Here is a 26,201-nt window from a genome sequence, read left to right on the forward strand (position 1 = left end):
TCTCATGTGTGGTCTATGTTGTACATTGCTGTCTCATGTGTGGTCTATGTTGTACATTGCTGTCTCATGTGTGGTCTATGTTGTACAGTGCTGTCTCATGTGTAGTCTATGTGGTACAGTGCTGTCTCATGTGTAGTCTATGTTATACAGTGCTGTCTCATATGTGGTCTATGTTGAACAGTGCTGTCTCATGTGTGGTCTATGCTGTACAGTGCTGTCTCATTTGTGGTCTATGTTGTACAGTGCTGTCTCATTTGTGGTCTATGTTGTACAGTGCTGTCTCATGTGTAGTCTATGTGGTACAGTGCTGTCTCATGTGTAGTCTATGTGGTACAGTGCTGTCTCATGTGTAGTCTATGTGGTACAGTGCTGTCTCATGTGTAGTCTATGCTGTACAGTGCTGTCTCATGTGTAGTCTATGCTGTACAGTGCTGTCTCATGTGTGGTCTATGCTGTACAGTGCTGTCTCATGTGTAGTCTATGCTGTACAGTGCTGTCTCATGTGTAGTCTATGTTGTACAGTGCTGTCTTATGTAGCATTGCATGCCTCTGACCTCCCCTCTACTACATACCAGACATTTCTTCAAAACTTACAACTGGTCAACTTATTCTCCCCAGACTTTGACTGATTACTGATAAAAATAACAGGAAAAGCTGGGTCTGGTGGTTCAAGCTTATACTCACAACACTGGGCTATGGCAGGAGTAAGGGTTAAAGGGTAGCTTAAGCTATACAGTCTAATCCTATCACAAACAAAAAGAAGGGTAAACACTCAGAACATCATATACCAGGTATTCTACTCAACAGTGCACACACTCTTCCTAATCCTGAAGTGAATACAAACTCTTTATTCATTTTATAGGCATGAACCCTCACATTGAGAACAAAGTTAAATAACTTCCCTAAAATCACAGCCAGTTTTGAAATCTTGGTTACTCTTGGAAGCCATAATGGTTTGGTGAGTAGGGTATGACTCCCCTCTCTTTAAAAAATGTAATTCAGATAATATAAATCATAAGACAGAAATAGGGGTGTGTATGTTGTAGGGTCCATTAGCTCCTTGGCTGAGGTCAAGGGGCCACAGATACAGTAGCCTTGTAAGGTACGAAATACACAGCTATTAGATCTGAACATGTGTGTATATTTTTAGGGGAATAAGAGAGCCATGTTATGTGGTGTGCATTTTATGTGCTTTGTTTAGTGTAGTTAGCATTCTCTAGTCTCTAGATAGTACACAACTGTTTGACACTATCCCCTTTCAGCCAGTATTTTAGAGATGCATGAGAGGGCAGGATGTGCCCCTTGTGATGTGTGGTCAGCAGTAGCCTATAGAGTACAGTACATTGGAAATGATGGGTATTGGCTTGTGCTTCATGGGAGGCATCCACTGGGATGTGTGCCAACAGCGACTGCTGATGCTGTGGCATAGAGGTGGTGTTTGAGACTGGGAGAAGAGTTACATTAGATGACTGTGGAAAATGTATATAAAAGGAAAAACAGTGTGGTGCACCTCACATGTACATTTGTGTGTGTGTGCCTGGTAATACTGAATGCCAGAGGATTTTTCTGTGTATGGTGTGTGTTCTATGTGTGTAGTGTGAGTTGAAGGAGGTTCAATCATGAAATGGTTCATGCGGTTTGCCGAGACAGACCACGGATAGAGATCAGAGCCTTCTGATAGTGACAGAGAACGATACAGACCAAGGGGTGTGGGTCACCCAGATAGGTGACCTGCATGAGTTCCTGGTGTGGTCCGATTTGGACATGAGGGGTGGCAGGTGGAAACGTAGGTGGAGAGGACTGTAAGCCACGCGGTAGGCAGAGGAGCTGTGTGGCCCTTGTGTCCGCGAGCTTGCACGCGTGGAGCAGCTACTCACTTCCTTACCACCAGCCACACCTGGCCACCCTCCCCTCTACTGCTTCTCGGTCTGTCCTTTCTGTCCTCCTCTCTCCGGCGCTCCGCGCGACTCCAGGCCAGACTTACCTGGTGAAGGCGAAGTACATGAGGCTGATGATGGTGAAGCTGAGCAGGGTGATAGTGTGCGGCCGGTAGAAGAAGTCTATGGTGATGTCCTCCACTTGCTGCTCGTTGATCATGCGGAAATGCATCCTGTAGTTCACATCATCCTTGCTCAGAGTCCTGCTCCCCACGCAGGACGCCATAGTTCTTCTCCCCGTCCTGCCGCGGCCCCGGAGGCCCCGGCCCTTGAAGGCTGGGACCCCGGCAGTGACGGACCGCAGCAGCGAAGGTGCCTGACGCTGGGGCGGGGTCTGGCACCCTGAGAGGGTGCTAGCCCAGGGAAGGACCCGCGCGCGAGGGCGGGGTCGCGGCGCCACCACCGCGGCTCGGGGCAGGGGGAGAAGGCAGCCTGAAGAGGCAGCCTAGCAGGGAGACATCGTAGAGCTCTCACCCTCCCCACATTACGGCGGAGTGACTGATCCTGGGAACGCGGCGACCAACCCCAGGGCCTGCAAACCCCAGGCCAGCTCTGTCCCGGTGTCCCGCGGCGTCCCTTCCCGCGCCGCCGCAGATGGTCTCGCCCATTCGCAGCGCAGCCCACGTGGGGGGCGGTGCCGGCCTAGGGTGGCGAATCGCTGGCTTGCGAAGCTACGGTGCACCGTATCCCCCCCCCCGACGTAGGTTGCACGGTCGCTGTGAAGCAGGAGCGCGAGACCGCCGCCCGGCCGGGTTAGTGTCCGGCCTACCTGTACCCAGCAGCGTCCGGAAGCCTCGCGGCTTGGTAGGTATCGGTGGCCCGGAGAGGAGGTTCGGGCTCGATCGGTCCGTACCTAAACCTTGTGGTGGCAACGCCGCCGGGCTTGTTTATCAGCTTCAGACTAAGGCCCCGAGGGTGTCCTGGCTTCCTGCGGAAGTCCTTCCCGGCTTTATGCCGGTTGGTTAAAGAATCTAAGGTCTGCGGCTGCGCTGCCCAGAGGCCCTTTATTACGAAGTGCGCTTTTCATCATCAGAGCTCGGGATTAGTTGTAAAGATCTTGAACCTAGAAAAGCCTGTTTCGGCTCTTGTTCCTGTTCCTAATAACAAAAAAAGAGTGCCCGGTACCGCCGAGAAATGGCGAACCCTACTAATGAACTTGAGAGATTTTAAGGAATTTTTTTTTCTTTTGCCCTCTTAATGTACATACTGTAAGGCGTTATTCACGAGTGCACATCTTTACTCGTTTCTGAGTCCTTTGTGCCTGTATTTGTCCAGGACTCACTTCCACTTTACAAACTGTAACCCTCCAAACCTCTGGCTTGGTGCTGAAAAGACCCTGGGAAGATGGGTCTCAGAGGGGGGCGGAACTGTGCTGTCCTTCTGCACAGGCTATCAATCACTGACATTGCTGAGACAGTGAAGTTAAGTGAAAGAGAGTGCACTGGCAAGTAAAAGTGGAGGGTGAACATTATTAGTCTTTAGCACTCAGATCTTTGAATGGAAATGGAATTTAACAGAGTCTACTAGATGTGGAAAGGGTATTGAATTTGATTCTGGACAGACTCTAGAATGAAATTGGGGTTCTGGGAGCTGGTTTGTAAGTACCCTAGAGCCCTTATTGTAAGCCCCAACCTTATAAAAAGTACTTTGATGCTGAGAGTGGACCAGTGTTTTTTTTCTAGCATAGCATACGTAAAAGCATGTGGACAATAGTGTCTGAACCTCCATCCATCATCGTGGGCTACAATGACATATCCAGTCTTGACAGTCATGACCCCCACTTGTAGATTGGACCTGCCTGGCTGTGCTGAAGTTTCTCTGAAGCTTGGTCTTGTCTAGGTGGCACAACTTAGTTCCTACTTTAACTATTTTGGAGATGAGAGGAAGTTTGAGGGGAAAATTGGCAGGCTTGGAAGCCCCTTTCCAACTAAAATTTAGAAAAAAAATTGCCTATTCCACAAGGTTATTGCCAACACTGCCTTCCTATACCACTTCAGAAGGAAAGATTTGCCCTTGTATTATTCTTAGCAAGCACCCCCAAACTATAACAAGAGATTAAACTCTCAAATGTTTCTTCCTATTCAGGACATAAAACTAGCTGAATCCTCTGGCTAGAGAAACAGAACACAATGGCATAAGTAAGAGTTAATTGACTGTTACAGGGTTTTGTTTTGTTTTTTTTTTTTTTTTGTCTGTTTAGTTGAGAATACTCCTGGCTAACATTTATTGAGCATTTTCCATTTATTCATTTATTTATTTGAGCTGTGTCACACTTGTAGAACTTTGAGCAATCTTGCCTCAGGCTTCTGAGTGCTGGGATTACAGGCATGACCTCCCCACTCCACGCTCCTTTATATTGATTATTTTAATTAATATTTAGGTATTGTACTCAATTCTTTCTGCTGTTTTGGTTTTCGAGTTGGTTACTTGTTTGGGTTTTTTTTTCTTTTTCTTTTCTTTTAGACAGTCTCACTACATTGTTCCTGCTTGACTTGAGCTTTCAGTGCAACATCTGTGTCTCAGGAGGAGAATTATAGGAGGCCTTCACTCTCGGCCCAGCTGCTCCCTATTTTGACCCTTTCTGTTTGAAAGACTTTTTTTTTCCAAGCATAATTTTACCAAAGCAATTTTGTTCAAGTCTTTTTTAAAGAACTGGGTCGCAGACTCAGTCAACAGTTTCACTGTTCTATTTAGGAATGTGACTCATTTAAGACAGTGGGTTTCTTTTTATTTACCTTTTGACTAATAACTATAAGATACCCTTTAATAACTCAGTATTATAGTAATCTGCAACATATTTTCTAAATACACTTCAAACCATAGTTTCTTTTTTTTTTTTTTTTTGGTTTTTTGAGACAGGGTTTCTCTGTATAGCCCTGGCTGTCCTGGAACTCACTTTGTAGACCAGGCTAGCCTTGAACTCAGAAATCCGCCTGCTTCTGCCTCCCGAGTGCTGGGATTAAAGGCTGTCACCACCATGCCCGGCTCATAGTTTCTTTCTTTCTTTCTTTTTTTTTTTTTTTTTTTTAAAGATTTATTTATTTATTTATTTATTATATGTAAGTACACTGTAGCTGTCTTCAGACCCTCCAGAAGAGGGCATCAGATTTCGTTAAGGATGGTTGTGAGCCACCATGTGGTTGCTGGGATTTGAACTTGGGACCTTCGGAAGAGCAGTCGGTGCTCTTAACCACTGAACCATCTCGCCAGCCCATAGTTTCTTTTAAAAAGCAGATTAACAGTTGATTTGGTTGCATTGTAATTTGAGCATTTACAAAAATTTTGGTTTAACGTCATTCTTTGTTTTTAAATTGTAAGGCATATCTTTATTTTTCCAGTTCAGAAGTTCCTGTTTTGGTTGGTAACTGAGACTGCCTGTATTTTTGGCTTTTGATGTATTAGAAATTTTTGACTACCCCAGACATATTTATTTAAATCCTTTGTTTTTGAAAGTAATTTATTATCTATTTTTGTTTTTGCTGTTTGAATACTGTTTTAAATATGCGAGTAAATTAATCTTTCTTCCTTTGATGGGTGTGTTTTTCCTTTGTAGACTAAAATGTCAAAAAGAAAATGGCTCTGTTAGCCCAACAGTTATCCAGACGGTTCAACTCAGTTAAGTTGAATAGCTTCATTAAAGCCAAACAAGTCACAAAACACTCTGCAAGACCAGGAAAAGCCGTGTTGCCCAGCTTCTCAGCTCAGGCTCTGCTCTCCTCTGACACTTGCTTTCTCCAGCGGGGAATTAAGACTTACAGGACTCTGTTCTGGAATAGTTTCCATTCTGCCAGCACAAGTAGGAAAAAGAGTTCTGCCGAAAGCACTCTGCTTCCTTCAGTGACTGAACAGCAAGAGAAAATACTTAGCCCTGAATCAGAGCTGCCTCTTGAAGGTAATTCCGGACATTGAGAAAAGTCCCCTCTTCACAGATAGTTTTGATCATACTACATATTTAGACAATACTCATCCATTTCACATCCTGTTTTATACCAGGCAAAAAAAGGGAACAATGTTGGTCCTATTCTTTTAGTTCTATTAAACTGTTATTTTAATAAGTTCCTAGGTTAATTGGTTTGTGTCAAGATTATTTTATAGCTTAAGTATGTAAGATGTTTGCTTTCTAAATATTATGTTTTATAGCTTCTCTTGAAAAGTGTCCTTTTGGCATTAACTAGAGTTATTAGGGTTTAATTGTTATATTTATCTTTGGAATATACAGTTTCGACATAGTGACTTAACTGTGTAATAATGATTAAGTGGGAACAGTTATGTTACACCTCAGATTGCCCTTGAGTTGCTTTATAGTCAACCCTCCTTTTTCCATGTCTCCTGCTATAGGAATCTGTGGTTAAGCCACAGGTAGAATACTACTCCATTAGTAGGATGTGAAGGAATGCTAAAAGGGGAGGCAGGGAAGAGAAACTGACTGTGAATGAGAAAGGATAATTGATAGAGTAAAACAATAAAAGATCATAGTCTGGGTTCCTTAAAGTGACAATTTCAAATGCCTTCCATACCAAATTACACTAAAACAACAGCGGAGAACTCCATAGTTGGGCAAACTGGCAAAGGGTTGCAGATGGTAGAAATTCTCTTAAAAGAGTAATCCTGAGATGACGGCATTGGATCAGAATGAATAAATTCAGAATATCAGAACTTTAGAATGTAGATTTGGAATTTTTTAAAGTCATTCTTTCGGCCAAGTTGAGGATCCATGGTAAACCCTATGTCTCACAATGTGGTTGGAGAGCAGTAGATCTTTAATATTACCTGTTGCTGAAACATGAAGAGAAATAGACAAGGTGATTCAAATCTGTAATCCCAGCATTTAGTAGGCGGAGGCAGGAGGATTGCCTGGGTTGTGTTCATTGTCTCAAAAATAGATTGAATACCTTGAACCTTCCCAACAAGCTTCTTACCTTAGAGGGACAGTAGTTGGTCTCTCTGGAACTCTTAGATCTTAGGCCATTTGTGGACCTTTGTGGTGTGGGGGTCACCACTATTAGGCCATGCTGGCTCTTGCTGTACTCCTCCTGACTCAGCTTGCACAGTGGAATGCTGGGATTACAGGTGTAGAACATCATGCTAAGCTTAGACTTCATAAACATCTACTTCTGGAATAATCCCAGTATTTAAGCAATGAAAGACACAGAGTAGGGAAAATAAAATATTTATGGAAATAGATCTTGCGTTGTCCCTTTTTCAAGATTTACTTTATTTTTAATCATACATGTGTATATGGGTATGTGCGTGTGAATGCAGGTGCCTTTGAAGCCCATAGGCTGTATTGGAGGCCCTGGAATTGGAGTTATAGGATTGGAAACTGCCTGTTGTAGGTGCTGTGATCCAAACTGCAAGAGCAGTACTTGACTGCTGAGTCATTTCTGCAGCCCCTTTATAGAAATAGTTTTCTGCATGTACATGATACTGCTGACTTGGTTCTCTCTTTCTTCATGACTCGCTGCAAAGAACTGGATGACCTGCCTCCATTGTCTCCATTACAGTCAGTTTCAGAGGAGGAGGCTATTCAGATTGCTGCATACTCTCCGCTGCCCATCTCCTCCTTCACACTTGCAGATTACGTAGACCATTCCAAGACTCTGCAGAAGCTAGTGCAGCTTGGTAAGTTTCTAACCTAGCAGTCAGCCCTGTCACATGATGTGTTAGTCTGTTGACCCATGGTATACTGCTCTCTGTTTGCCAAGTTATATCCCCTGACTTTCCTCCTGGAGCCCACTGTCCTCGTATGGATTATTCTCTCAGCCTGGACCATAGCTTTCTTAATATGCTGGCTAGTAGGTTATCTTTGAATCTGGGTAATTGAAGGCAGCCAGAGCCTTTTATTGCATACTTCCATTTGTTCCTGTCTGTAATGTAGCTCTTTGTTGAATCTATTTCTTTCTTTCTTTTTTTTTTTTTTTTTGAGACTAGTTTGGCACTTCTATTTGATTTTCTCAGTAATGATCCTAGGGAGTTGACAGGAATTATATGGGTAAGAGATCGAAGAATCCAAGAATTCCCATATACAGGCATACATAGTTCCCCATTTTTAACTTGTACCTCAGCTTGGACATCTTAATCTTTAGGGTCTCCAATTTCTGAGCCATCCAGGTTCTTGTTGTTGTTTAATGGGTTTGAGTATTGTGCTAAGTTAGGGTCACTATTGCTGTGATGAGACATCATGACCATGAAAACTCTTATAAACAAAAACATTTAGTTAGGGCTGCCTTACATACAGTTCGGAGGTTTAGTCCCGGCATGGCAGCATGCAGGCAGACATGGTACTAGAGAGAAGCTCAGAGTTCTACATCTGGAACTGCAGGCAGCAAAAGGAGAGAGTCACATGAAGCCTGGTTTGAGCATTTGAAACCTCAGAGCTAACCTCCAGTGACACACTTCCTCCAACAAGGTCACACCCACCCCAGCAAGGCCACACCTCCTAATAGTACCACTTTCTGTGGGCCTATGGGGGCCATTTTCATTCAAACTACCAGAAATATTTTGTACTGAAAATACCTGGAGGTAGAAGTGTTTGAGATTTGACACTTTCTTGTTTTTTTTTTTTTTTCTTAAGTTTTTTTTTTTTTAGATGTTTATTTATTATTATACATAAGTACACTGTAGCTGTCTTCAGACATCAGAAGAGGATGTCAGATCTCATTACGGGTGGTTGTGAGCCACCATGAGGTTGCTGAGATTTGAACTCAGGACCTTTGGAAGAGCAGTCAGTGTTCTTAGCCACTGAGCCATCTCACCAGCCCTTTTTTTTTACTATTTGCATAGACCTAACAACTTAAAAAATATCAAATTCTAAAACTTTGAGTGTTTTACATCCTGGTGTTGTTCATTTGTGTTCTTTTCTGTGGGCCTTTCAGTTTCTTCTTCTCCCTGATAAAACTGTTTATATATTTCTCATTTCCTATATCTCGGACAACTAGTTTTGTTTTGTTTGTTTATTTGTTTAATCAGAAAAAGGAAAGAATACCCGTGACATACCAGAGACCCTCAGAGGTTGTCCCTGGCTTATTGTTTCCTCCAAGTCTCCAAGTTTGCTCTTATCCTCTGTTGTCACTGAACAACTGAAGGCAACTCCTACCTTGCTGATTTTGTGTGTATGTGTGTACATGTAGAAAGCAAAACTTCTTTTCATTTAATTGCTTGCATTTGTTTTGTTTCAGGTCAGGTTCTTTCCTTTTTCTGGACTTGCAGATATGCTAAGCTGATTGGCCAATGAGCCCCAGGGAGTTGTCTGACTCTACTTCTCTACTGTCTCCATCTACCTAGTACTGGGATCACTCACCAGGCTTTTTTTTTCTTTTTTTTTTTTAAATGTGGTTTCTGGGGATTAAACTCATGCCTTCAGGCTTACACCGCAAGCACTATACATGTATACATACTGAACTGTCACTCCAGCCCCTAACTTGATAATTTACTATTCTTCAGCCATATTGGCCCTGCAAAATATCTCTGTGTTCTTTCTGTAATGCAAATTGGCTAAACTGATTAACTGCTTAGTATCTTTAAAGCCTTTGAGTTCTACCTGCGTTCCTGTTCATTTTATCAATCTCCTGCTTTGCCTACTTCACTTTTTTGGTTGACCAACAGGTAGAGAACTTATTTCAAGTTCAATAGCTTCTGCCGTGTGTTCTCTGGCCATACCATCTGAGTGACTCTTCTGTGAGTTCTACTCTACCTGTTTTTATGCCTGCACTAATGTCAGCATATGGTAATGTTTCACTCCTGTGTGTGACCTAGTTAGCCAGGTGTCACCCAAATGTGTAAGAAGTGACCCATGTTCCCAAGAAACTTTGTGTGAGGCTAGAGGCATGTAATCTCTGCATAGGGAGCCAGAGGTAGGTAAATACCTGTGCAATCAAGGCCAGCCTAGTCTAGTAGTGAGTTCTAGGCTAGTCAGGGTTACAAATACCTATTTGGGAATAACTGGAAAAAGATAGAGATAAGATGAGAAGTCCCCAATCAGATAAAAATAAAGGCTCTTTCACTAACCTAAGCATCCATCACTTAGTGAATAATTAAAGGAAATGCATTACACATACACACAATGGGATGCCAGTCAGCAGTAGCAGAGAATGAAATACTGTCATTTCCAACAGGATTTGGAGGACATGCACACAAAGGCATGTTTCATTAGTAAAAGGTGAATAAACCAAGCTCACAGAAACAAAGAATGGTGGTTGGGGTAGGGAAGATGACCATGGGGAGCTGTTGGTGGAAGGGTACAAAGTGTGTATTCTTAGTAAGTTCTGGAAATCTATGATCTACTAAGAGTATGTTTTAAATACACACACACACACACAATACATGAGGTGATATGTTAATTAGCTTGGTCTAATTAACAGAAATAGTGCAGTTATACCTAAAACATCTGTTGAACCTCAGAATGTACACAGCTTAAGAGATGCTTTCTGTAGTAAGTTCAGAGATGAGAGATGACCTGTGGTATCTGCCTTGAGCAGCAGAGTGAGTTACCTTAACCTTCTGAACAGACTCCCTACCACAGCAGATACTTAATGTGATGAAGGATCAGCATGGTCTTGACCTATGAATAATTTACTGTATACTTAGAGCTTTGGGATATGTTCCACCTATTCCTTTTGTATGAGCTGATAATTTCAATAGCATGCCTTAGAAAGCAATTGTAAATGGCAGTAACCTAGAGGATCCATTAAAGCCTCGGTCCTCTTCTGTTTGTTTTCCTGCTTTTCCTGCTTGTTCTAAATATCAGGAGGTCAGTCCTGTGCACAGGGGCTCCTGTGTAGCTGGCTTCTAGGCAGCGTCTGCCAGGGCACCGTAAAGGCCAGAAGGGCCAGGCCAGGTCATTTCCCCCATTCTCACTCTTCTTTAGGTCCTTTAACTTCTCCATGGCAACAGCTTTCTTTCATGTGGCCCTTCACTAATAGATTACAGCTCTCTGGGCTCTGGAAAAGGATTGGTCTACTTATCTGTGTTGCTCAACATCCCTTTGTGTGTCCACTTTACTCTCCTCATGCCATCATATTACATTTCCTTTCATTTGTGCTCTGTAGGGTAACATGTTTTCCAGACCCCGGCTGATGACTTGACTGTATGTAGCAGTAAAAGATGCAAGCCAGGATCTGTTAGAGCATCTATTGCTCACTTCCTATGCCCTGTCCTTAGCAGAAGTGGCTGTTCCACTGTGGGCAGTCAGTGGCTGGATTTTCATTTTAATGGAATCATGTGTGACCCTTGTACTCTCCTGATGGGATTTTTCTCCCACTGCTTCTAAAAAGCAACCCCACGCTCATGCTGAGTGAGGCCCTCCAACATGTGTAAACTCACTTGAAGTCCAAGTCTTTTACATTATTTTTAAAACATTTCCCCCATATGTCACAGATTTTTGAAACTAGTTTCCATCTTATTTTTCCCATCATTCATTAATTGTACTTGGCTTTCTTTTATTGTTAAATTACATATAGTTAATAGTTCAGTTGAAAGGATGATTTTCAGATAGTGATACAGGCTAAAATCAAAACATAATGCAGGTATAGAATTATAAGCTCTTTAGTTAGAATAGGTTTATCTAATTGACAAATATGATGGACTGGATGTTAATTGTATATCATACTTTGTAATTTACATAATTGTTATGGTTATGCTCAATTTATGTCTGAGAGAAGAGCCCTTTTTTTTTTTTAAATTTGGTCAGAAAAGGTGAGATGTTAGGGATTGGGGAGATGCTTTGAACTAATCCAGCCCCCAAATTGGGAATCTGTGTGTTCAAATGCTAAAGGTCCTTTTCCCCAGTTGGTTTTTGATCAATCACTTAAGAGCCAATGGCCAGTGGCTGGGCTGGTAGACTGAGGCAGGACTTTTGGACCTAGAGAGAGGATACTCTCCAGGATTCAGAGGGAGACAGATCAGAATTAGAGCTGCAGAAAGAAAATGTAGATGAGAAGGATTATGGCCCCTGGAAGGGCTATTCATAAGCATCTTGGGCAGTAAAGACCAGGGAGCCGCCCAGAAGAAGCCAAGGCAACAAAGATAAAATAAAGAATTAGAGGGCGTTCAACCAGGATTACAGAAGGGAAATGTGTGCTAGCTGAGGGGAAGATTAGAACTGCCCAACCTTTGAGTTAGTCAAGTCATATTAAAATTAACTGTGTGTGGCTCTGTGTGTGTGTTTCATTTGAGAATCCAGATAGGTCCTAGGTGGGTAAAATGAGTGGCCATTGCCCACCAGGAGCACAGCAGGTTAACTACCTACAGCTACATTATTGAATTAAAATGTCATCACTAGTGTGTGGTAAATTGTTTTAGTTTATTCTGAGTTAGTTTCTGGTCTCTATTCCATGGGAGTGTGGTGTGTGTGGGTATGTGGCACACTAGTAATACCAAGAAATTTAGATTTGTAATTATATTTGTTTTTAAGATTGGTGAATGGATATGATGATTTTTTTGATTGTGGATACAATTATGAAAAATGTTATTCCATTGCTTTTATAAGACATATATAAAGGTGCCTCTAGAAATAATTTTAGAAAGTGGGTTTTGTGGTACTACTGAGTATTGAACCTGTGGTTTTATGTGTACTAAGTAAACACTACCACTGAACTACCTCTCTAGTCTTTTTTTTTTTTTTTTTTTTTTTATCTTTGTATTTTAAAATAGTCCCTTCAAGTTTCACCATTGACCGTGAACTCACCATATAACTCAGGCAGGCCTCAAACTTATAATCCTCCTGACTCAGCTTCTAAGTAGCTATCAACATGATTTAGTGACTTTGTCTTTGGGGAAAATTTAAGAATAAATTTTTTTTGTCTTCTTTTCTACATTGACCTTTAACATATAAATGCTATAATTGATTTTACTTCACTTCTGCAACCAGTTCATTTAAAAGCTTCCATTTGTCTATATCAGTTATCCCTTAAAAAGATTATTCATCAGTAGGCTTTTCTATATGAAATTAATGACTGAATAAGAAATTATCTTCAAACTAATCTTTTTCATTTGTTATAGGAGTGGATTTGTCTAAGATAGAAAAACATCCAGATGCAGCCAACCTCCTTCTAAGGCTGGATTTTGAAAAACACATTAAGGAAATACTGCTATTTCTTAAAGATTTGGGTTTAGAAGATAACCAGCTGGGACCATTTCTGACAAAAAATTATGCTATTTTCTCTGAAGACCTTGAAAATCTTAAGACCAGGTAAAGTTTGAAAGGATTCCCACATAACCTAGGAAGCACTTACGAAAGAATTACTTATATGTGTGTGAGGAACTTTCTAGTCTGCTATTCAGCTGTCTTCTGGATGAGTATGATGGCTTGTATATGCTCAGGCCAGGGAGTGGTACTATTAGAAGGTGTGGCCCTGTTGGAGAAGGTGTGTCACTGTGGGTGAGAGCTTTAAGACCCTCATACTAGCTGCCTGGAAGCCAGTATTCTGCTATGAAGCTGTAGAACTCTCAGCTTCTCCTACACCATGCTTGCCTGGATGCTACCATGTTCCTGCCTTGATGATAATGGACTGAACCTCTGAAACTGTAAGCCAGGCCTAATCAAATGTTGTCCTTATAAGAGTTGCCTTGGTCATGGTATCTGTTCACAGCAGTAAAACCCTAGGCAATGAATTTCCATGGTTCTTCTACTTATGGACTTCTGATCTAAAGAGTATTTAAAATAGTTGTTTTGTCTTAACTATCAGTTATTATTTTCACATTTCAACTTAACTAATGAGTTAATACTGAAATTCTTCAGAAACCATAAATTTTTTCCTCTGATGTTTTTATTAACAAATATTTGAATTATCTAAGAGTACACTTACAAATTGGGCAGATTTTGAAAGCATGGTCATTACTGTTTTTTCTTTCCTTTTTCCTGTTTGGAAACAGGGCCTTACATCTTGACTGGCCTTGAACTTATAACCCTCCTTCTTCAGCCTTCTAAGTGCTGGAATTATAGGTGTGTACCACCATGCCCAATATTTCTAATTTTTGAGGGGAAATATTTAGCATTCTTTGATCAAATTATTTAATAATAATAACAACAACAACAATATACTTTAATAATAATGTTATCTCATAAATTGAAATTCCCTTTGTCGTAATCATGGTCCTCTCAAAAAGAAATCTGGTAGGTAGCCCTTCAATATATATTTATTAGAATGGATTACAGGCTGTGATCTGGCTGATCCAACAGTGCTTGTCTCATGTCCAAAAAGCCAAAAGTGTTTTAGTTGTTTGATCCATGAGGTTGAAAGTCTTAGCACTCTCAGTCTGTTACTGGAATCTTGCAGAATCCTGGACAGTTGGTGGTCTTCAGTACATGTTAGACTCCTAAAGAAGTTGGTACTGATACCATGGAAAGAATGCCAAAGCAACAGGATAAATGCACTTTTTGTTTTCTAGAATAAGGGTAACAGACAAAACAAAAACAAAAGCTTCCTTCATCTAGGTCTTTTTATGTGGACTGTTACTAGAAGGTGTAGAAGGTGTGGCCTCAATTTAAGGTGGGTGTTTCCCCCTCAAATAATCTAAGAAAATTCCCATATAGGTGAGCACCCAGAAACTTGGTTTAGTTGATTCCATGTGTAGTCAAGTTGACATCTATGATTAGGTGTCACACGCTGTCTTTGAATTGTAAATATCTTTGTACTTTAGTCATCCATCAGACCATTAACAGTCTGAAGACACTGTAAGATGATGTCAACCCAGAACAAGACAGGGCCCTGTTCTCATGTTAATGATAACTTCACCACTTGTCTCCCCTGGGTCAGTATGTGTTCTCAGGCACACTACTCAGTTTACCTTATTACCTCAATCACAATTATCACTCATGACTTTTGGCATTCACCTCCAGTGAAACACCAAGACCACTCAGTCCTATCTTGACTGTCTCTCACATCAATTGGACATTTCTCTCAGTCTCCACCTGGGATATTTTGCCTCTTATCCTGCCAAGATAACAGCACTGTTCCTCTATTGTTGCCCAGTCACAATCCTTCTAGAATAGACCAGTGATTCTCAATGTTTCTAATGCTGTGACCCTTTAATACAGTTCCTTGTGTTGTGGTGATCCCCCAATCATAAAGTTATTTCATTGCTGCTTCATAACTATAACTTTGCTACTGTTATGAATCGTAATGTAAATACCTAATATACAGTATACTTGACGTGTGAGCCCTGTGAAAGGGTCGTACAGCCCTCTGCCAGAGGGGTTGGACCCACAATGCTGCAAATCTCTGCTCTAGATTGTCCTCTTCACCGGGATTGAGCTACAGAGGTCTTGGCAGTTCCTTGAGCTAATAATAAACTAATGTCATTTCTGTGAAGTAGGAAAAGAAAAAAGCTCAAAACACCTGCATTTCTTACATTGAGCATCTTAGTTAAGGCACTGGACCAGGCATCAGACTTAGAAGACTGGTGCTTTCTCATCATGGGACTCAGACTCCTGAGATAGAAATGATCATGACACAAGAAGGAATGATGCTAAAAACTTCTCACCCAGCATCCTGGCTTCAGGTATAGATTCCTTCATTCAAAAGCCAGTGTGCCTCATTACTCCAGATTTATCCCAGTAAAGCATGAATGTTACGCAGTGGGAATCATTTGAGAGGTTTTGCCATAATTATTACATGAGGCATAGAAAGTTTGAGTAATTTACCCAAGATTAGACACACAGTAGTATAAATGGCAAAACTGTGACTCTAACCAGGTTGGCCAAACTCCAGGGTTCTGACTACTTAACTAATGTAGCATCTTCCTATAATTAATCTGTGAGAGAAACCTATGTTTTAAGGAGGCAAAGTTTCTTGCTCGTTTGTCACATACTCTTAAAACTAGAGAAATGTTAATTAGAGTGTAGGGCACCGGGCATGGGGGAATAAAAGGAATGGGAGAAAACCCGAGTCCCACCACACACTTTCCTCACCACCCCAGGTGGTTGTCTGGCTGTGGGGAGCCACTGAACCCAGCCCGCCAGGGAGTGGACAAGGAATAGTCCTAGGTCTCTGGGCCTCACTGAGGCCAGAGATAACAGGTTCTCAGTCTCAGGCATCCCAGACACCGCTGGACACCGAGGAAGAGCTGAGAACAAAATGGGGGCCCCGGGGGCAGCTTGGTCATCCCCAGGACCGAAGGGAGGAGAAGGTGGGAAGAGGGGGGGCGCTGGGTGGTTCCCAGATAGGCAAGAGTCCTTGGTCTGGTCCATGTGGGAGGTTAGACACAGCTCTTTAGGGAAAGCCTATCCCATCGTTCAAGCATGGCGGGCCTTGATGAGCAGAGACAGTCTGTGGTATTAGAGCTTTATTGTAGAAAGGCAGGGAGAAAGAGAGAAGGTAGGAAGAGGGAGATCAGCTATGACCACATGGAGAGAAGGGGGAAGGGAGGGAGAGAAGGAGGGCTAGCTATGAGAGTAAGAAAGGTGAGAGTTTAAGAGAGAGAGAGGAGGGACCAAGCAGCTCCTTTTATAGTAGGCTGGACTACCTTGCTGTTGCCAGGTAATTGTGGGGAGGAGCATATCTGGCTATTGTCAGGTAACTGTGGGGGTAGAGTCTAGCCAGAATGCCAGGACCTTGGGGTTTTATCTGAGTGACTGATAGTCACAGAATTATGGAGTTGGGGACTCTGTGGTGTCAGCACCTGCCTCTGTGAATGTGGTTCACTGTTCAGTCCCTTGTAGAGTTTTCTACTGGGTCTCCAGAGAAAGCCTCATTCCACTAAAACAGGCTGCCTTTCTTGGCCCCACATTAGAGTCTTTGTAGAAACTTCATGTATAGACTCAAAAGGATGGGCAAAGATATAATAATATTTAGTTAAACTTGGATTTTGGCTTGGCTAGATATAGTAGTCTTATTTTCTACAATACCCGTAATACAGAATTATTTTCAATGAAAATAATCTAGTGTATATAATTGTGAGTCCTCTATAGAATTTCCAAAATGAATAAACTACATATTAATTATAGACATGGTAATGCAAGCTTGTAATCAATCCTAGCACGTGGGAAACTAAGCCCAGAAAATGAAAAAGGTGAAGGCCAGCCTGGACTAGGCCATAAGACCCTGTCTCAAAACCAGAAATTCTATCTGGAAACAGGTGACTCTGGATAAAGTGCTTGCCATACAAGTGTGAGGACCAGAGTATGGCTCCTTTAAAGCCATATAAAGCCCAATGCCATGGCACATATTGGTGATACAGGAGGCAGAGACTAGAATCTCCTGGAGCTTAAACCATAGGTAACCTGGCTTTTGTGACCGTGAACAGTGAAAGATCCTGTCTCAAAACAAGGTGGAAGACTAGAACCTACCACTGAGATTGTCCTCTGACTTCAATATGTGCACCAAAACATGTTCATGCCCCCTCCATCATACATATATAATGTTTTTTAATTTAAAGATACACCCAGAAGTATATTAGAATTATTTTCTGATTTAAAGTAAATGAACCCTGATCAAAATTTTGTGGGTGTTTCTCCTGCAAAAGTGTTCATATTCAGGCTATTATAAAGTTTTTTTTTTTTTTTTATCTTATGGGGGAGTTATAGGATACTTTTTTAAAAAAACACTACTTTAGCACTGAGTAGACTCAGAAGTTTGTGTGTGTGTGTGTGTATATATATATATATATATATATATATATGCATAAAAATTAACAAGAGATGGGTATGGAACATAGAGTAGTAGTGGAAATTAAGTGAATACAGAACTGCTTTCTGAAGTAACATATCAGTAAATATTTGTATATGTATATATATTTTCTATTTCTCTAGAAATGTTTATCATGCATATGTGTATGTTTTATTATTTCTCTAGAGTAGCTTATCTACAGTCAAAAAATTTCAGTAAGACAGACATTGCACGGATGGTCAAAAATGCACCATTTCTGTTGAGCTTCTCCGTGGAAAGACTAGATAACAGACTGGGATTTTTTCAGAAAGAACTTGAACTGAATGTGAAGAAGGTAAGAAAAAGAGAAAGTGTAAGGGAATGCCTTTCCTCTTTTAGTTATCTTTAAATGTCATGTTTCCAAGTGCCTGGCCTACACAGATCTTATTACTGGATGATACTTGTGTACAAACATGACTTAGGCTGAAGAGGCTCCATCAGATTGCTTCCTAAAGTTTTCTTTCGTTGTCAGATTTTTCATCAAACCATGTTGTTGATGTTTATTTTGAGGATTCCTGTCATTTATTTGATTGGGTTGTATTTTGGATTTTAGCTTCACATTCCTTATAATGCTTTAGTTTTCCTAACTAGTTAAATGTTTTTGTATAATGATGGTAATTGTTATGTTTTAACTATAGACTAGAGATCTGGTTGTTCGTCTTCCAAGGCTACTAACAGGAAGTCTGGAGCCTGTGAAGGAAAACATGAAGGTAATATGTCTTGAAGCTATAAGAAGCTAATGCTATACTTGATTAAGGGTTTTTTTTTTTGTTGTTGTTTGTTTTTGTTTTGTTTTGTTTTTTAAGAATAAATACTGCTGTTGTCATCATGCAAAAATAAAACTTTTAGCAGAACTTTTCAGCAGAAATGTGTCTTGTGTTTCTGTGAAAGAAACCTGTGTGTTAAGGAGGCAAAGTTTCTTGCTCAAGTTGTCACATGCTCTTAATAGCTAAAGTAACATTTATTAGAGTCTTTGTAGAAACTTCATAAAACACCAAAAATTAGCAGAAGTTATTTCTAAAAGTCAGAAATGACAGTTTATTTCAGCCAGTGTTTTTGCACATGCTACCTAGTCTACGTAAATCAGTTACCTGCAGACATTAGGACCCATGATCCTGAAGCAGTAAGGAATAAATGGGACCTGGAAACTGCTTTTTTGTTGCCTAGTTTGATAAGCAATGTCTATGCTTCCTGGCCATGTTCCCATTCTGTGAAAACTTTTTTTTTTTTTTTTTTTTGAGACAGGGTTCCTCTGTGTAGCCTTGGCTGTCCTGGAAATCACTTTGTAGACCAGGCTGGCCTCGAACTCAGAAATCCGCCTGCCTCTGCCTCCCGAGTGCTGGGATTAAAGGCGTGCGCCACCACATCCGGCTTGTGTGAAAACATCTTGACTATCCTATAGTGGTTCTGATTTAGCTTTTTTGCAAACTCCACAATGGCTTTCCTCACATAACAGCAACTACTCAGGCCATAATTTGGGCAGCTTCTCGTACTGACCAAGGCTAATAATCACTATGTTTACTACTTTCCAGTTAGGCCTATATCCCAATTTCACTGGAACTGTGGGAAGCAGTCACTGCATTGTTCAGGCAGTCGCCCTGTCATCACACATTCCAAATCATCCCCTAAGCTTTAATAAGCTAGCTGGAGAGATGCAGCAGGTGCCAGGCATAGCACTGGACCTTTAGTTTTCAGGCTTTATACAGCAGTGAGTGGGAGATGGGTCTCCAGAGGCCCTCTTGTTCCTGGAAGCCAAGGGGAGGGTTACTTTTCCTTGTGTCACGTTTCACAGTGTAGGCCTCCTACGACATGTACTTTGTACTTTCTACCTTCCACGCCTCCTGAGATAAGTGTAGATTGGATTTAAGCCCACAGTCTCATAGTTGTCACCCAAATTTCAGGCAACTGGAGCTCAGATTCAAACAATGTATTATTTCTCAAGATGGCACAGAGTCTCTGTATACCACAGTGCAGATGGACAAAATGGGATTCCTGTCCACCACTGGCGCAGGAATCACTGTCTCACAAAAACCTTCAGTGGTTTTGAAGATTCTGTAGTCTGTGAATGTATCTTGAGGATTGGAGTCTGCCTGTCTTGATAGTTGTTAATTTCTGAAGGTCTTCCTCTTGATCTCTTTGCAGTCAAGAGTATTTTTTCTTCTGACCCTTCTCCATAAGGTCCCATGGGAGCTTTTAGTCCAGCATCTTGTCCGGAAGTCCAGCACTGATTGGCTTGTGCCAGTCCGTACAAGCCTCCTTTCTCCATATGTTATTCCACCTCAGGATGTTTTGTTTGTTTTGATTTGTTTTTGTTTTTTTCCTGTGAGCCTCATGACAGTCAATACAGAGACACTCTTGCGTGGATAAGGGGTTTGAAATTTGAGTGACTTCGACCAATGTGAGCCATAATCCTTGCAGGGGTACTGGTATAAATGTGCCCAAATTTTAAAAGGTCACTACTTTAAAATTTGGAAGGATCAATTTGCCCTCTAGAATAGTACCAAAGGCCATTTCTACTCATGACTCCCAGGAAATTTACTTTTTTGTAGGTGTATCATCTTGAACTTGGTTTTAAACATAATGAAATTCAACATATGGTCATCAAGATCCCTAAGATGCTAACTGCAAACAAAAGAAAACTTACAGAGACTTTTGATTATGTACACAATGTGATGAATATTCCCCACCACATCATCGTCAAGTTTCCACAGGTAACACATCTCTCCTAGCTGTCTCAGACACCTGCCCTTGTCTTGCACTCAGGCTGCCAGGTGTGGTGCTTATATCTGTAGGAAGTTCACAGGTGCAAGTCTTCTGAAGAGACTTCAGTGAATTGTCTTTGCCCCTATAGCTTTTATCTACAAACGTAGTCTCTTGAGGTTTCCTCCATTCAATTTGAAAATACGGTTTCCTTTACCCGTGTTATAGAGATGTGAAAAGATACATGACCTTAGCACACTTTCACAATTACATTGCATTCAGTCCACTTTCTTTCCATAGAATAATTAATGTTTATTTGCCCATTATACATTATATATAGAGAGAGTGACCCTTATTAGAAGTTACTGCGGCCACATTAGAGAGATTATAGCAAGCTGAGAATTGGGTGACTTCAGTTTATGGAATAATTATAAGTAATCTTCCATGAAGGAACATTGACAGCATGTTGTCTCCTAGGTTGTTGGATAATTGAGAATAAGTTATATGAGAATCTGACCTTGGCCTATTCAGTGGAGTCCAGTCATTCATTATAGAATGGATCTTCTGCCTTGGGCCAGAGTGTGTATGAGCACTAAGATTACAGAACTCAATTGTATGTGGCTTGTAATCTAGTATGAGAGAGGTTTAAAATAAGTTTACACAGTAGTAGAATCTTAACCAGAGGGGTCCTGGGGCAATTAATTCAGTGTAGTCGAGAGAAAAATGAACAACTATTGATTGATTGCTTAGTTCTTTACGAATATGGACCCATTATAGTTATTTTTCCACCGATTATCCCTATTTGACAAATGAAGAAAACAATCAAAGGGACGGAGTGGGACTCCTGTTCACCTCTGGCCCAGAAACCACTCTTACCAAAACCTGCAGTGGGTTTCAAGATTGTGTTAGGATCTTGCCATGTCTTGAGGATTGGAGTCTGCCTGTCTTGATAGTGGTTAGTTTCTGCAAGTCTTCCTCTCAGTTTCTCTGCAGTCAAGTGTATTTTTTCTTATTCTGACTCTTTTCTCCATAAGGTTCCATAAAGGGTTCTAGTCCAGTCTCATGTCTGGAACTCCAGCACTGATTGGCTTGTGGCAGTCCATACAGGTCTCCTTTCTCCATATGTTATTCCATCTCATGCCTCTTTTTCTGTGGGCATTATAACAATCAGTGAAGAGACACAAATGGATGTTTTGTTCCAGAGGCATACCAACAAGTTAGCAGCCTATACTTTCTTTGCTCACTGTTCTCAAAGCTGTTAGTTTTCCTCAGTTGCCTCTCTTGGTGTCTTTTTCTGGTGTATAGTTATCACATTGTATCGACTTTGGTCACTGGGAAAGAGGCCTAGAAGTATTTGCCCTATGGAGTGCCTCGTGGTTTCTGAAATACAGCCAAGAGAAGGGCTTTGGTCCACCTCTTCAGCAGCCCCAGATCCCCAAGCTGCAGCCATCATTCCAGTGTGGGGGCCTTCTCCTCTTGTCCCTTCATCTATACAATAGCAGGTTCCAGGCATGTAGCCAGCTCATGATTCCTTGTCAAATGTCTGTGCTCTCCTTAGTCCTTAGGGATTTTAACATTAAAAGGCATAAAAGGGATCAGCCTCATTTTTGATTTTTAGTGGGCAGGTACCACAATTTAAAAATCAAAAGAGACACTTTAATACTTCACAGATGATGAAATCCTTTTTGCTAACACATCTTAATCATTAATGTTGGTTCTCAAACCTGACAGATAATCTAAACTCTAAATAGCTTGTTAAAAGAAATTTCTGGGTCTCATTCTCAAGTTACATATGAGGTGGCTTTGGGGCAACTCCTGAGGCTTTACCTTCTAACACTTGCCTGTGTCTCAGGAGTCATGTTGGCTGCCCTCCATGAAGACCTTCTTTCATTAACATTCTGTGTTAGTTTTTAGTCCCTTTTAAATAAGAATTTACCTTCTTCCTTTATTTTTTAAAAGATGGGCTCTTGCCCTATAGCCCAGAATTTCTATCCAACAGCTCAGGTTGTTTGGAACTCAGTATGTAGCCCAGGCTGGCTCTAAACTTAATACTCCTTCTTCATGTTACCAAGTTCTGTGATTACAGGTGGGCACCACCATGTCTAACTCATCATTTGTTATTTAGTAATACTTACAAGTGTGCTGGGACTCAAACGTACAGTGTCACTAACTTATTAAACTAACGTATTAAAATAGTTAACCAAGTCAGTTTGTTAGTATTTCAGCTTTTTATTGTAAATTTCTTTCTTTTCCAGTTATTTAACACAAGAGTGTTTAAAATTAAAGAAAGACACTTGTTTCTTGCCTACTTGGGAAAAGCACAGTATGACCCAGCAAAACCTAACTATGTTTCTTTGGACAAGTTCGTATCTTTTCCTGATAAAATATTTTGTAAAGAGATTGCTAAAGCTTCACTAAATGATTTTGAGAAATTCTTAAAAACTCTTTAGTTTTTGATGAATGTTTAAATATATTCTTGTAAATATATAAATGAATAAATGTATTTTTAAAATAAATGTTTCTGGTTTCAATATTACAATCATTTTTCTCATAATTCCCTTTTTTGGGTAACTTTTTGGTTTGGTTTTAGGCATTTATTTTTTATTTTAATAGGAAAATTTTATTACTTTCCTTTCTTCCTTCCATACCCACCCTGGTACCACCTCTCTAATCCCTCCCATACCCTGCCTCAGGTTGATAGCTTCTTTTTATTACAGTAGTTAAGTGCACATATACATTTATAAATGTTCATGCACAAATATATAAATACAGTCTTCTGGTTATTTTTGTTGCTTGTGTGTATTTGGTTTCAGGGCTCACCATTTTGCATTGGCCAACTGTCTTAGCCATTTTTCTGTTACTGTGAAGAGACACCATGACCAAAGCAGCTCATAAAACAAAGCATTTAGTTGGGGGCTTGGGGCTTGTTTACACTTTCAGATGTTAGTCCATATCATCATGGCAGGGAACATGGTTGCATGCAGACAGAGTGATGTCGAAGTAGCTTAGAGCTCTACATCCTGTGTAGAGAGGAAAAAACTAGCTCTGACATGGGCTTTTGAAACCTCTCAGCCCACCCCAAATGCACACTTCCTCCAAGAAGTCCATACCACCTAATCTTTGTCAAATCCTGACACTCACTGGTAACCAGGCCATCTTAAACCACCACAGCAGCCAATGTGGAGCTTTTGGGAATAGTAGAAGATTTTCTCATTTGCATTCACTGGTCTTTGGAAATAGTTTTGTCACAGATAGTTTTATTTAAAATATCACTTCATCCAATATCTACTACTCTACTCAAAAACAAGCCATTTGGACTTATGCATAGTATTACTTCTCCTGAGCATGAAAATCTGAAGAAAGTCATTCAGACATAATGACAGCCACAAGAAACCTTGAACTTAGCACCAGCAAGATTTATAGCATGAGCTGGTACATTTCCCACAATTATCATTTATATATTAACCCAGGGCAAGTGACTTGGCCCCTATGTCTTTACTTCTTTTTTCGTAAAGTGAGGCACCATGACCTTAGTTGTCTGCTTTAGCATCACCACAGTGAACCATACCTGATGTTGGTACTTGGAAGTTCTCTCCCATAGAGACTTAGGGTCAATATAGTTTGCCCCACTCAACACTATTAAGCAGTACCTTGAAAACCACTTGTATATTCTGTCTAGTCTTAGAATATTGGAATCATGAACCATTCTGTAAAAGGGGCCAATTGAAGAAATTGGGTGAAGAGAACAATGACTGACAAAAAGCAAAACAAAAAAATCCAGGCAGTTCAGAGAGTAAAGTGATGTGAGGATAGCAGTGTTGAGTATTCCCGCCTTGGCAGAAACACCCAGCTTAGTCAAATTTGGGAGATAACCTGTGTTAAGCCAATAGATTCAGAATCAGTTTATTGAACACCCAAGTTCTGTGTGTGTTAGATATTCGTGAAAGGATAATATGAGTAGCTAAGTTGATTGCTCAGAGCCAGATATAATCAGTGTGTCTGATTACTTTCTAACTTGACATGTAAGGTTCTAAAATACATTGGCTAATGTGATATAAATGTGTTTCCATCAGTTCTCCAAGGGTAAAATGAATAAATAAAACAGCTGAGAAAAAAAGCACAGCTATGCCTGGTCTGTCTGTGTCTGGGAACTTCATTTTGCCTTTATGACCAATCCACTTGGAGTAGTCTAGCTTGGAGCTAGGGTGGTAACTTAGCCAAGAGTTACTCACATAGGGGGACCCCAGTTTAATCCTCAGCACCCATGTAATAACTGAGGGCTTCAATGCACATGTAATCCCAATGCTGGGGGGATGGAAAAAGAAGGATCCATTGGGCTTGCTAGCCAGTCAATCTTGCCCAAATTGGTGACCTCTAAATTCACTGAGATCCTTTTTCAAAAGCTAATGTGAAGAGTGGTTGAAGAAGACATTGAGCTTAGACCTTTGGCATCCACATGCCTACACACATGCATGTATACATACATGCACACATTGACACACTTAACACATACAGGGGCACACCAAGAATAGGTTAGTTGTGCTACTGTCATGGACAATCCTAAAATTTTCAGCAATTTTAAACCATAAAGGTTTGTTTCTTGATGATGTCTATCTTGAAAGTAAAAGTGGTTTAATGGTACAGAGTGATGTATCCTAGACACCGTTATTATGACTTGGGTGTTGGCAGTCTGCTAAAGGGAAAAGAAATCTTAAAGATTAATCTTTAAAAATCTTTTGCAGGTGTGGGGGGGGTATGCCAATGCATCACATGTATATGTCTAAAATTTTAAGAATCAAAGTGTAATTTCTATGCCAGGAGGAAAGAAAGAAAACCTTTTAAAAATATTTTTAGGATTTGTTTTAGTAATTTGTGTGTATATGTGAATGTTCACACATGCATGTGAGTACCCACAAGACCAGAAGAGGGCATCAGATCTCTTAGAGCTGAAGTTATAGGTGGTGATGCAACTTGGAACTGAACTGAGGTCCTCTGGAAGAGCATCAAGTTGTAACCACTGAGCCACTTCCCCAACCCCCTAAAACGTTTCAAACCAACATTAACAAGCATGAGTAAACACTAAGCCCTAGGCTTACTGCACATAAGACTGGATTTTGTGACTATCATATATATATATATGTATGTATATATATATATGATACTTTTTGACATTCATTGACATATGATCTTCTTCTTTAGCATCTTTTCACCCTGGCGCTGAAACTTGTCAGGGTGAAGTTTAATGAATACCCTTTACAATGTGCCATTGTACAAATGTATATATTTACTCCTATCCTTCAGACTTCATGGTGGCCACTGCATATAGTCCTAGAGCTGCATCAGAAACAGAAGAAAAGGGGAGAAGGCAACAGAACTAGAACTTCTGACTAAAACCATTACATAACATTTTGGATTCATAATGAGACAGTTCTATGCTGTCCTAGGTCTCAGCTTAAGTCTGAAAGACGGCATGGTAAGACCACTATTGAGTTTTAATAAAGTACACAGTTTATGTTTGAGCTATGTATCAGCGACTAATTTTGTATTGGATTCAGAACACTGGCTTTGTTACTGAATAATTTTGTCTACATTTCTGTTTCGAGACAGGGTTTTTCTGTATAGCCCTGCTGGCTGTGCTGGAACTCACTTTGTAGACCAGGCTGGCCTCGAACTCAGAAATCTGCCTGCCTCTGGATCCCAAGTGCTGGGATTAAAGGCGTGCGCCACCACCACCCAGCTCATTTCTGTATTTTTGACATTAAATCCAGTCCAAAATTCAGAAAAGATAGTTGATGTCAATGAGAGGGAAACCAAGAAATAATAAATAGTATCCAGCTCAAAAAAAAAAAAAAAAAAAAGACCACTATCAAGTCATAGTAAAACTCAACAGTAACTCCACTTTCTGTCCTTAGTTTTATAT

The 26,201-nt window shown here is 40.7% G+C and overlaps 2 protein-coding genes across 4 annotated transcripts in view; one reads left to right on the forward strand and one right to left on the reverse strand.

Annotated features, from left to right (window-relative positions):
• The window catches only part of Ptdss1 (phosphatidylserine synthase 1), a 62,346-nt gene extending 59,734 nt beyond the window's left edge, over positions 1-2,612 (reverse strand). Inside the window, exon 1 of the mRNA XM_021179803.3 lies at positions 1,985-2,612. Coding sequence (XP_021035462.1) covers positions 1,985-2,163 — 179 coding nt within the window. The 5' untranslated portion in view covers positions 2,164-2,612. The remainder of the gene's footprint in view (positions 1-1,984) is intronic.
• On the forward strand, positions 2,607-25,776 carry Mterf3 (mitochondrial transcription termination factor 3). Of its 3 annotated transcripts, none has more exons than XM_029468193.2 (8): positions 2,607-2,741; positions 5,491-5,829; positions 7,407-7,559; positions 12,936-13,125; positions 17,729-17,876; positions 18,220-18,291; positions 20,131-20,292; positions 25,583-25,776. In XM_029468193.2, the coding sequence occupies exons 2-8, from the start codon at positions 5,511-5,513 to the stop codon at positions 25,670-25,672; spliced, it is 1,134 nt and encodes a 377-aa protein (XP_029324053.1). In that variant the 5' UTR covers positions 2,607-2,741; positions 5,491-5,510; the 3' UTR covers positions 25,673-25,776. The 3 variants fall into 3 exon arrangements, with proteins under 3 accessions (XP_029324053.1, XP_021035464.1, XP_029324052.1); XM_021179805.3 differs by lacking the exon at positions 25,583-25,776 and adding an exon at positions 22,537-24,118; XM_029468192.2 differs by lacking the exon at positions 25,583-25,776 and adding an exon at positions 21,587-22,652.
• Positions 25,777-26,201: the final 425 nt, after the last annotated feature.

This window comes from Mus caroli, unplaced genomic scaffold (genome assembly GCF_978045245.1).
Source record: "Mus caroli unplaced genomic scaffold, Mus_caroli_1 scaffold_15, whole genome shotgun sequence".
Lineage (NCBI taxonomy): Eukaryota > Metazoa > Chordata > Mammalia > Rodentia > Muridae > Mus > Mus caroli.

What these genes read in the sequence shown, in the direction of transcription:
- Mterf3 (XM_029468192.2), top strand. Translation starts at nt 5,511, where the DNA reads ATGGCTCTGTTAGCCCAACAGTTATCCAGACGGTTCAACTCAGTTAAG. An exon ending in ATCAGAGCTGCCTCTTGAAG is followed by an intron (nt 5,830 to 7,406) that starts GTAATTCCGGAC and finishes CTCGCTGCAAAG; the next exon opens with AACTGGATGACCTGCCTCCA. An exon ending in CTTGAAAATCTTAAGACCAG is followed by an intron (nt 13,126 to 17,728) that starts GTAAAGTTTGAA and finishes TTATTTCTCTAG; the next exon opens with AGTAGCTTATCTACAGTCAA.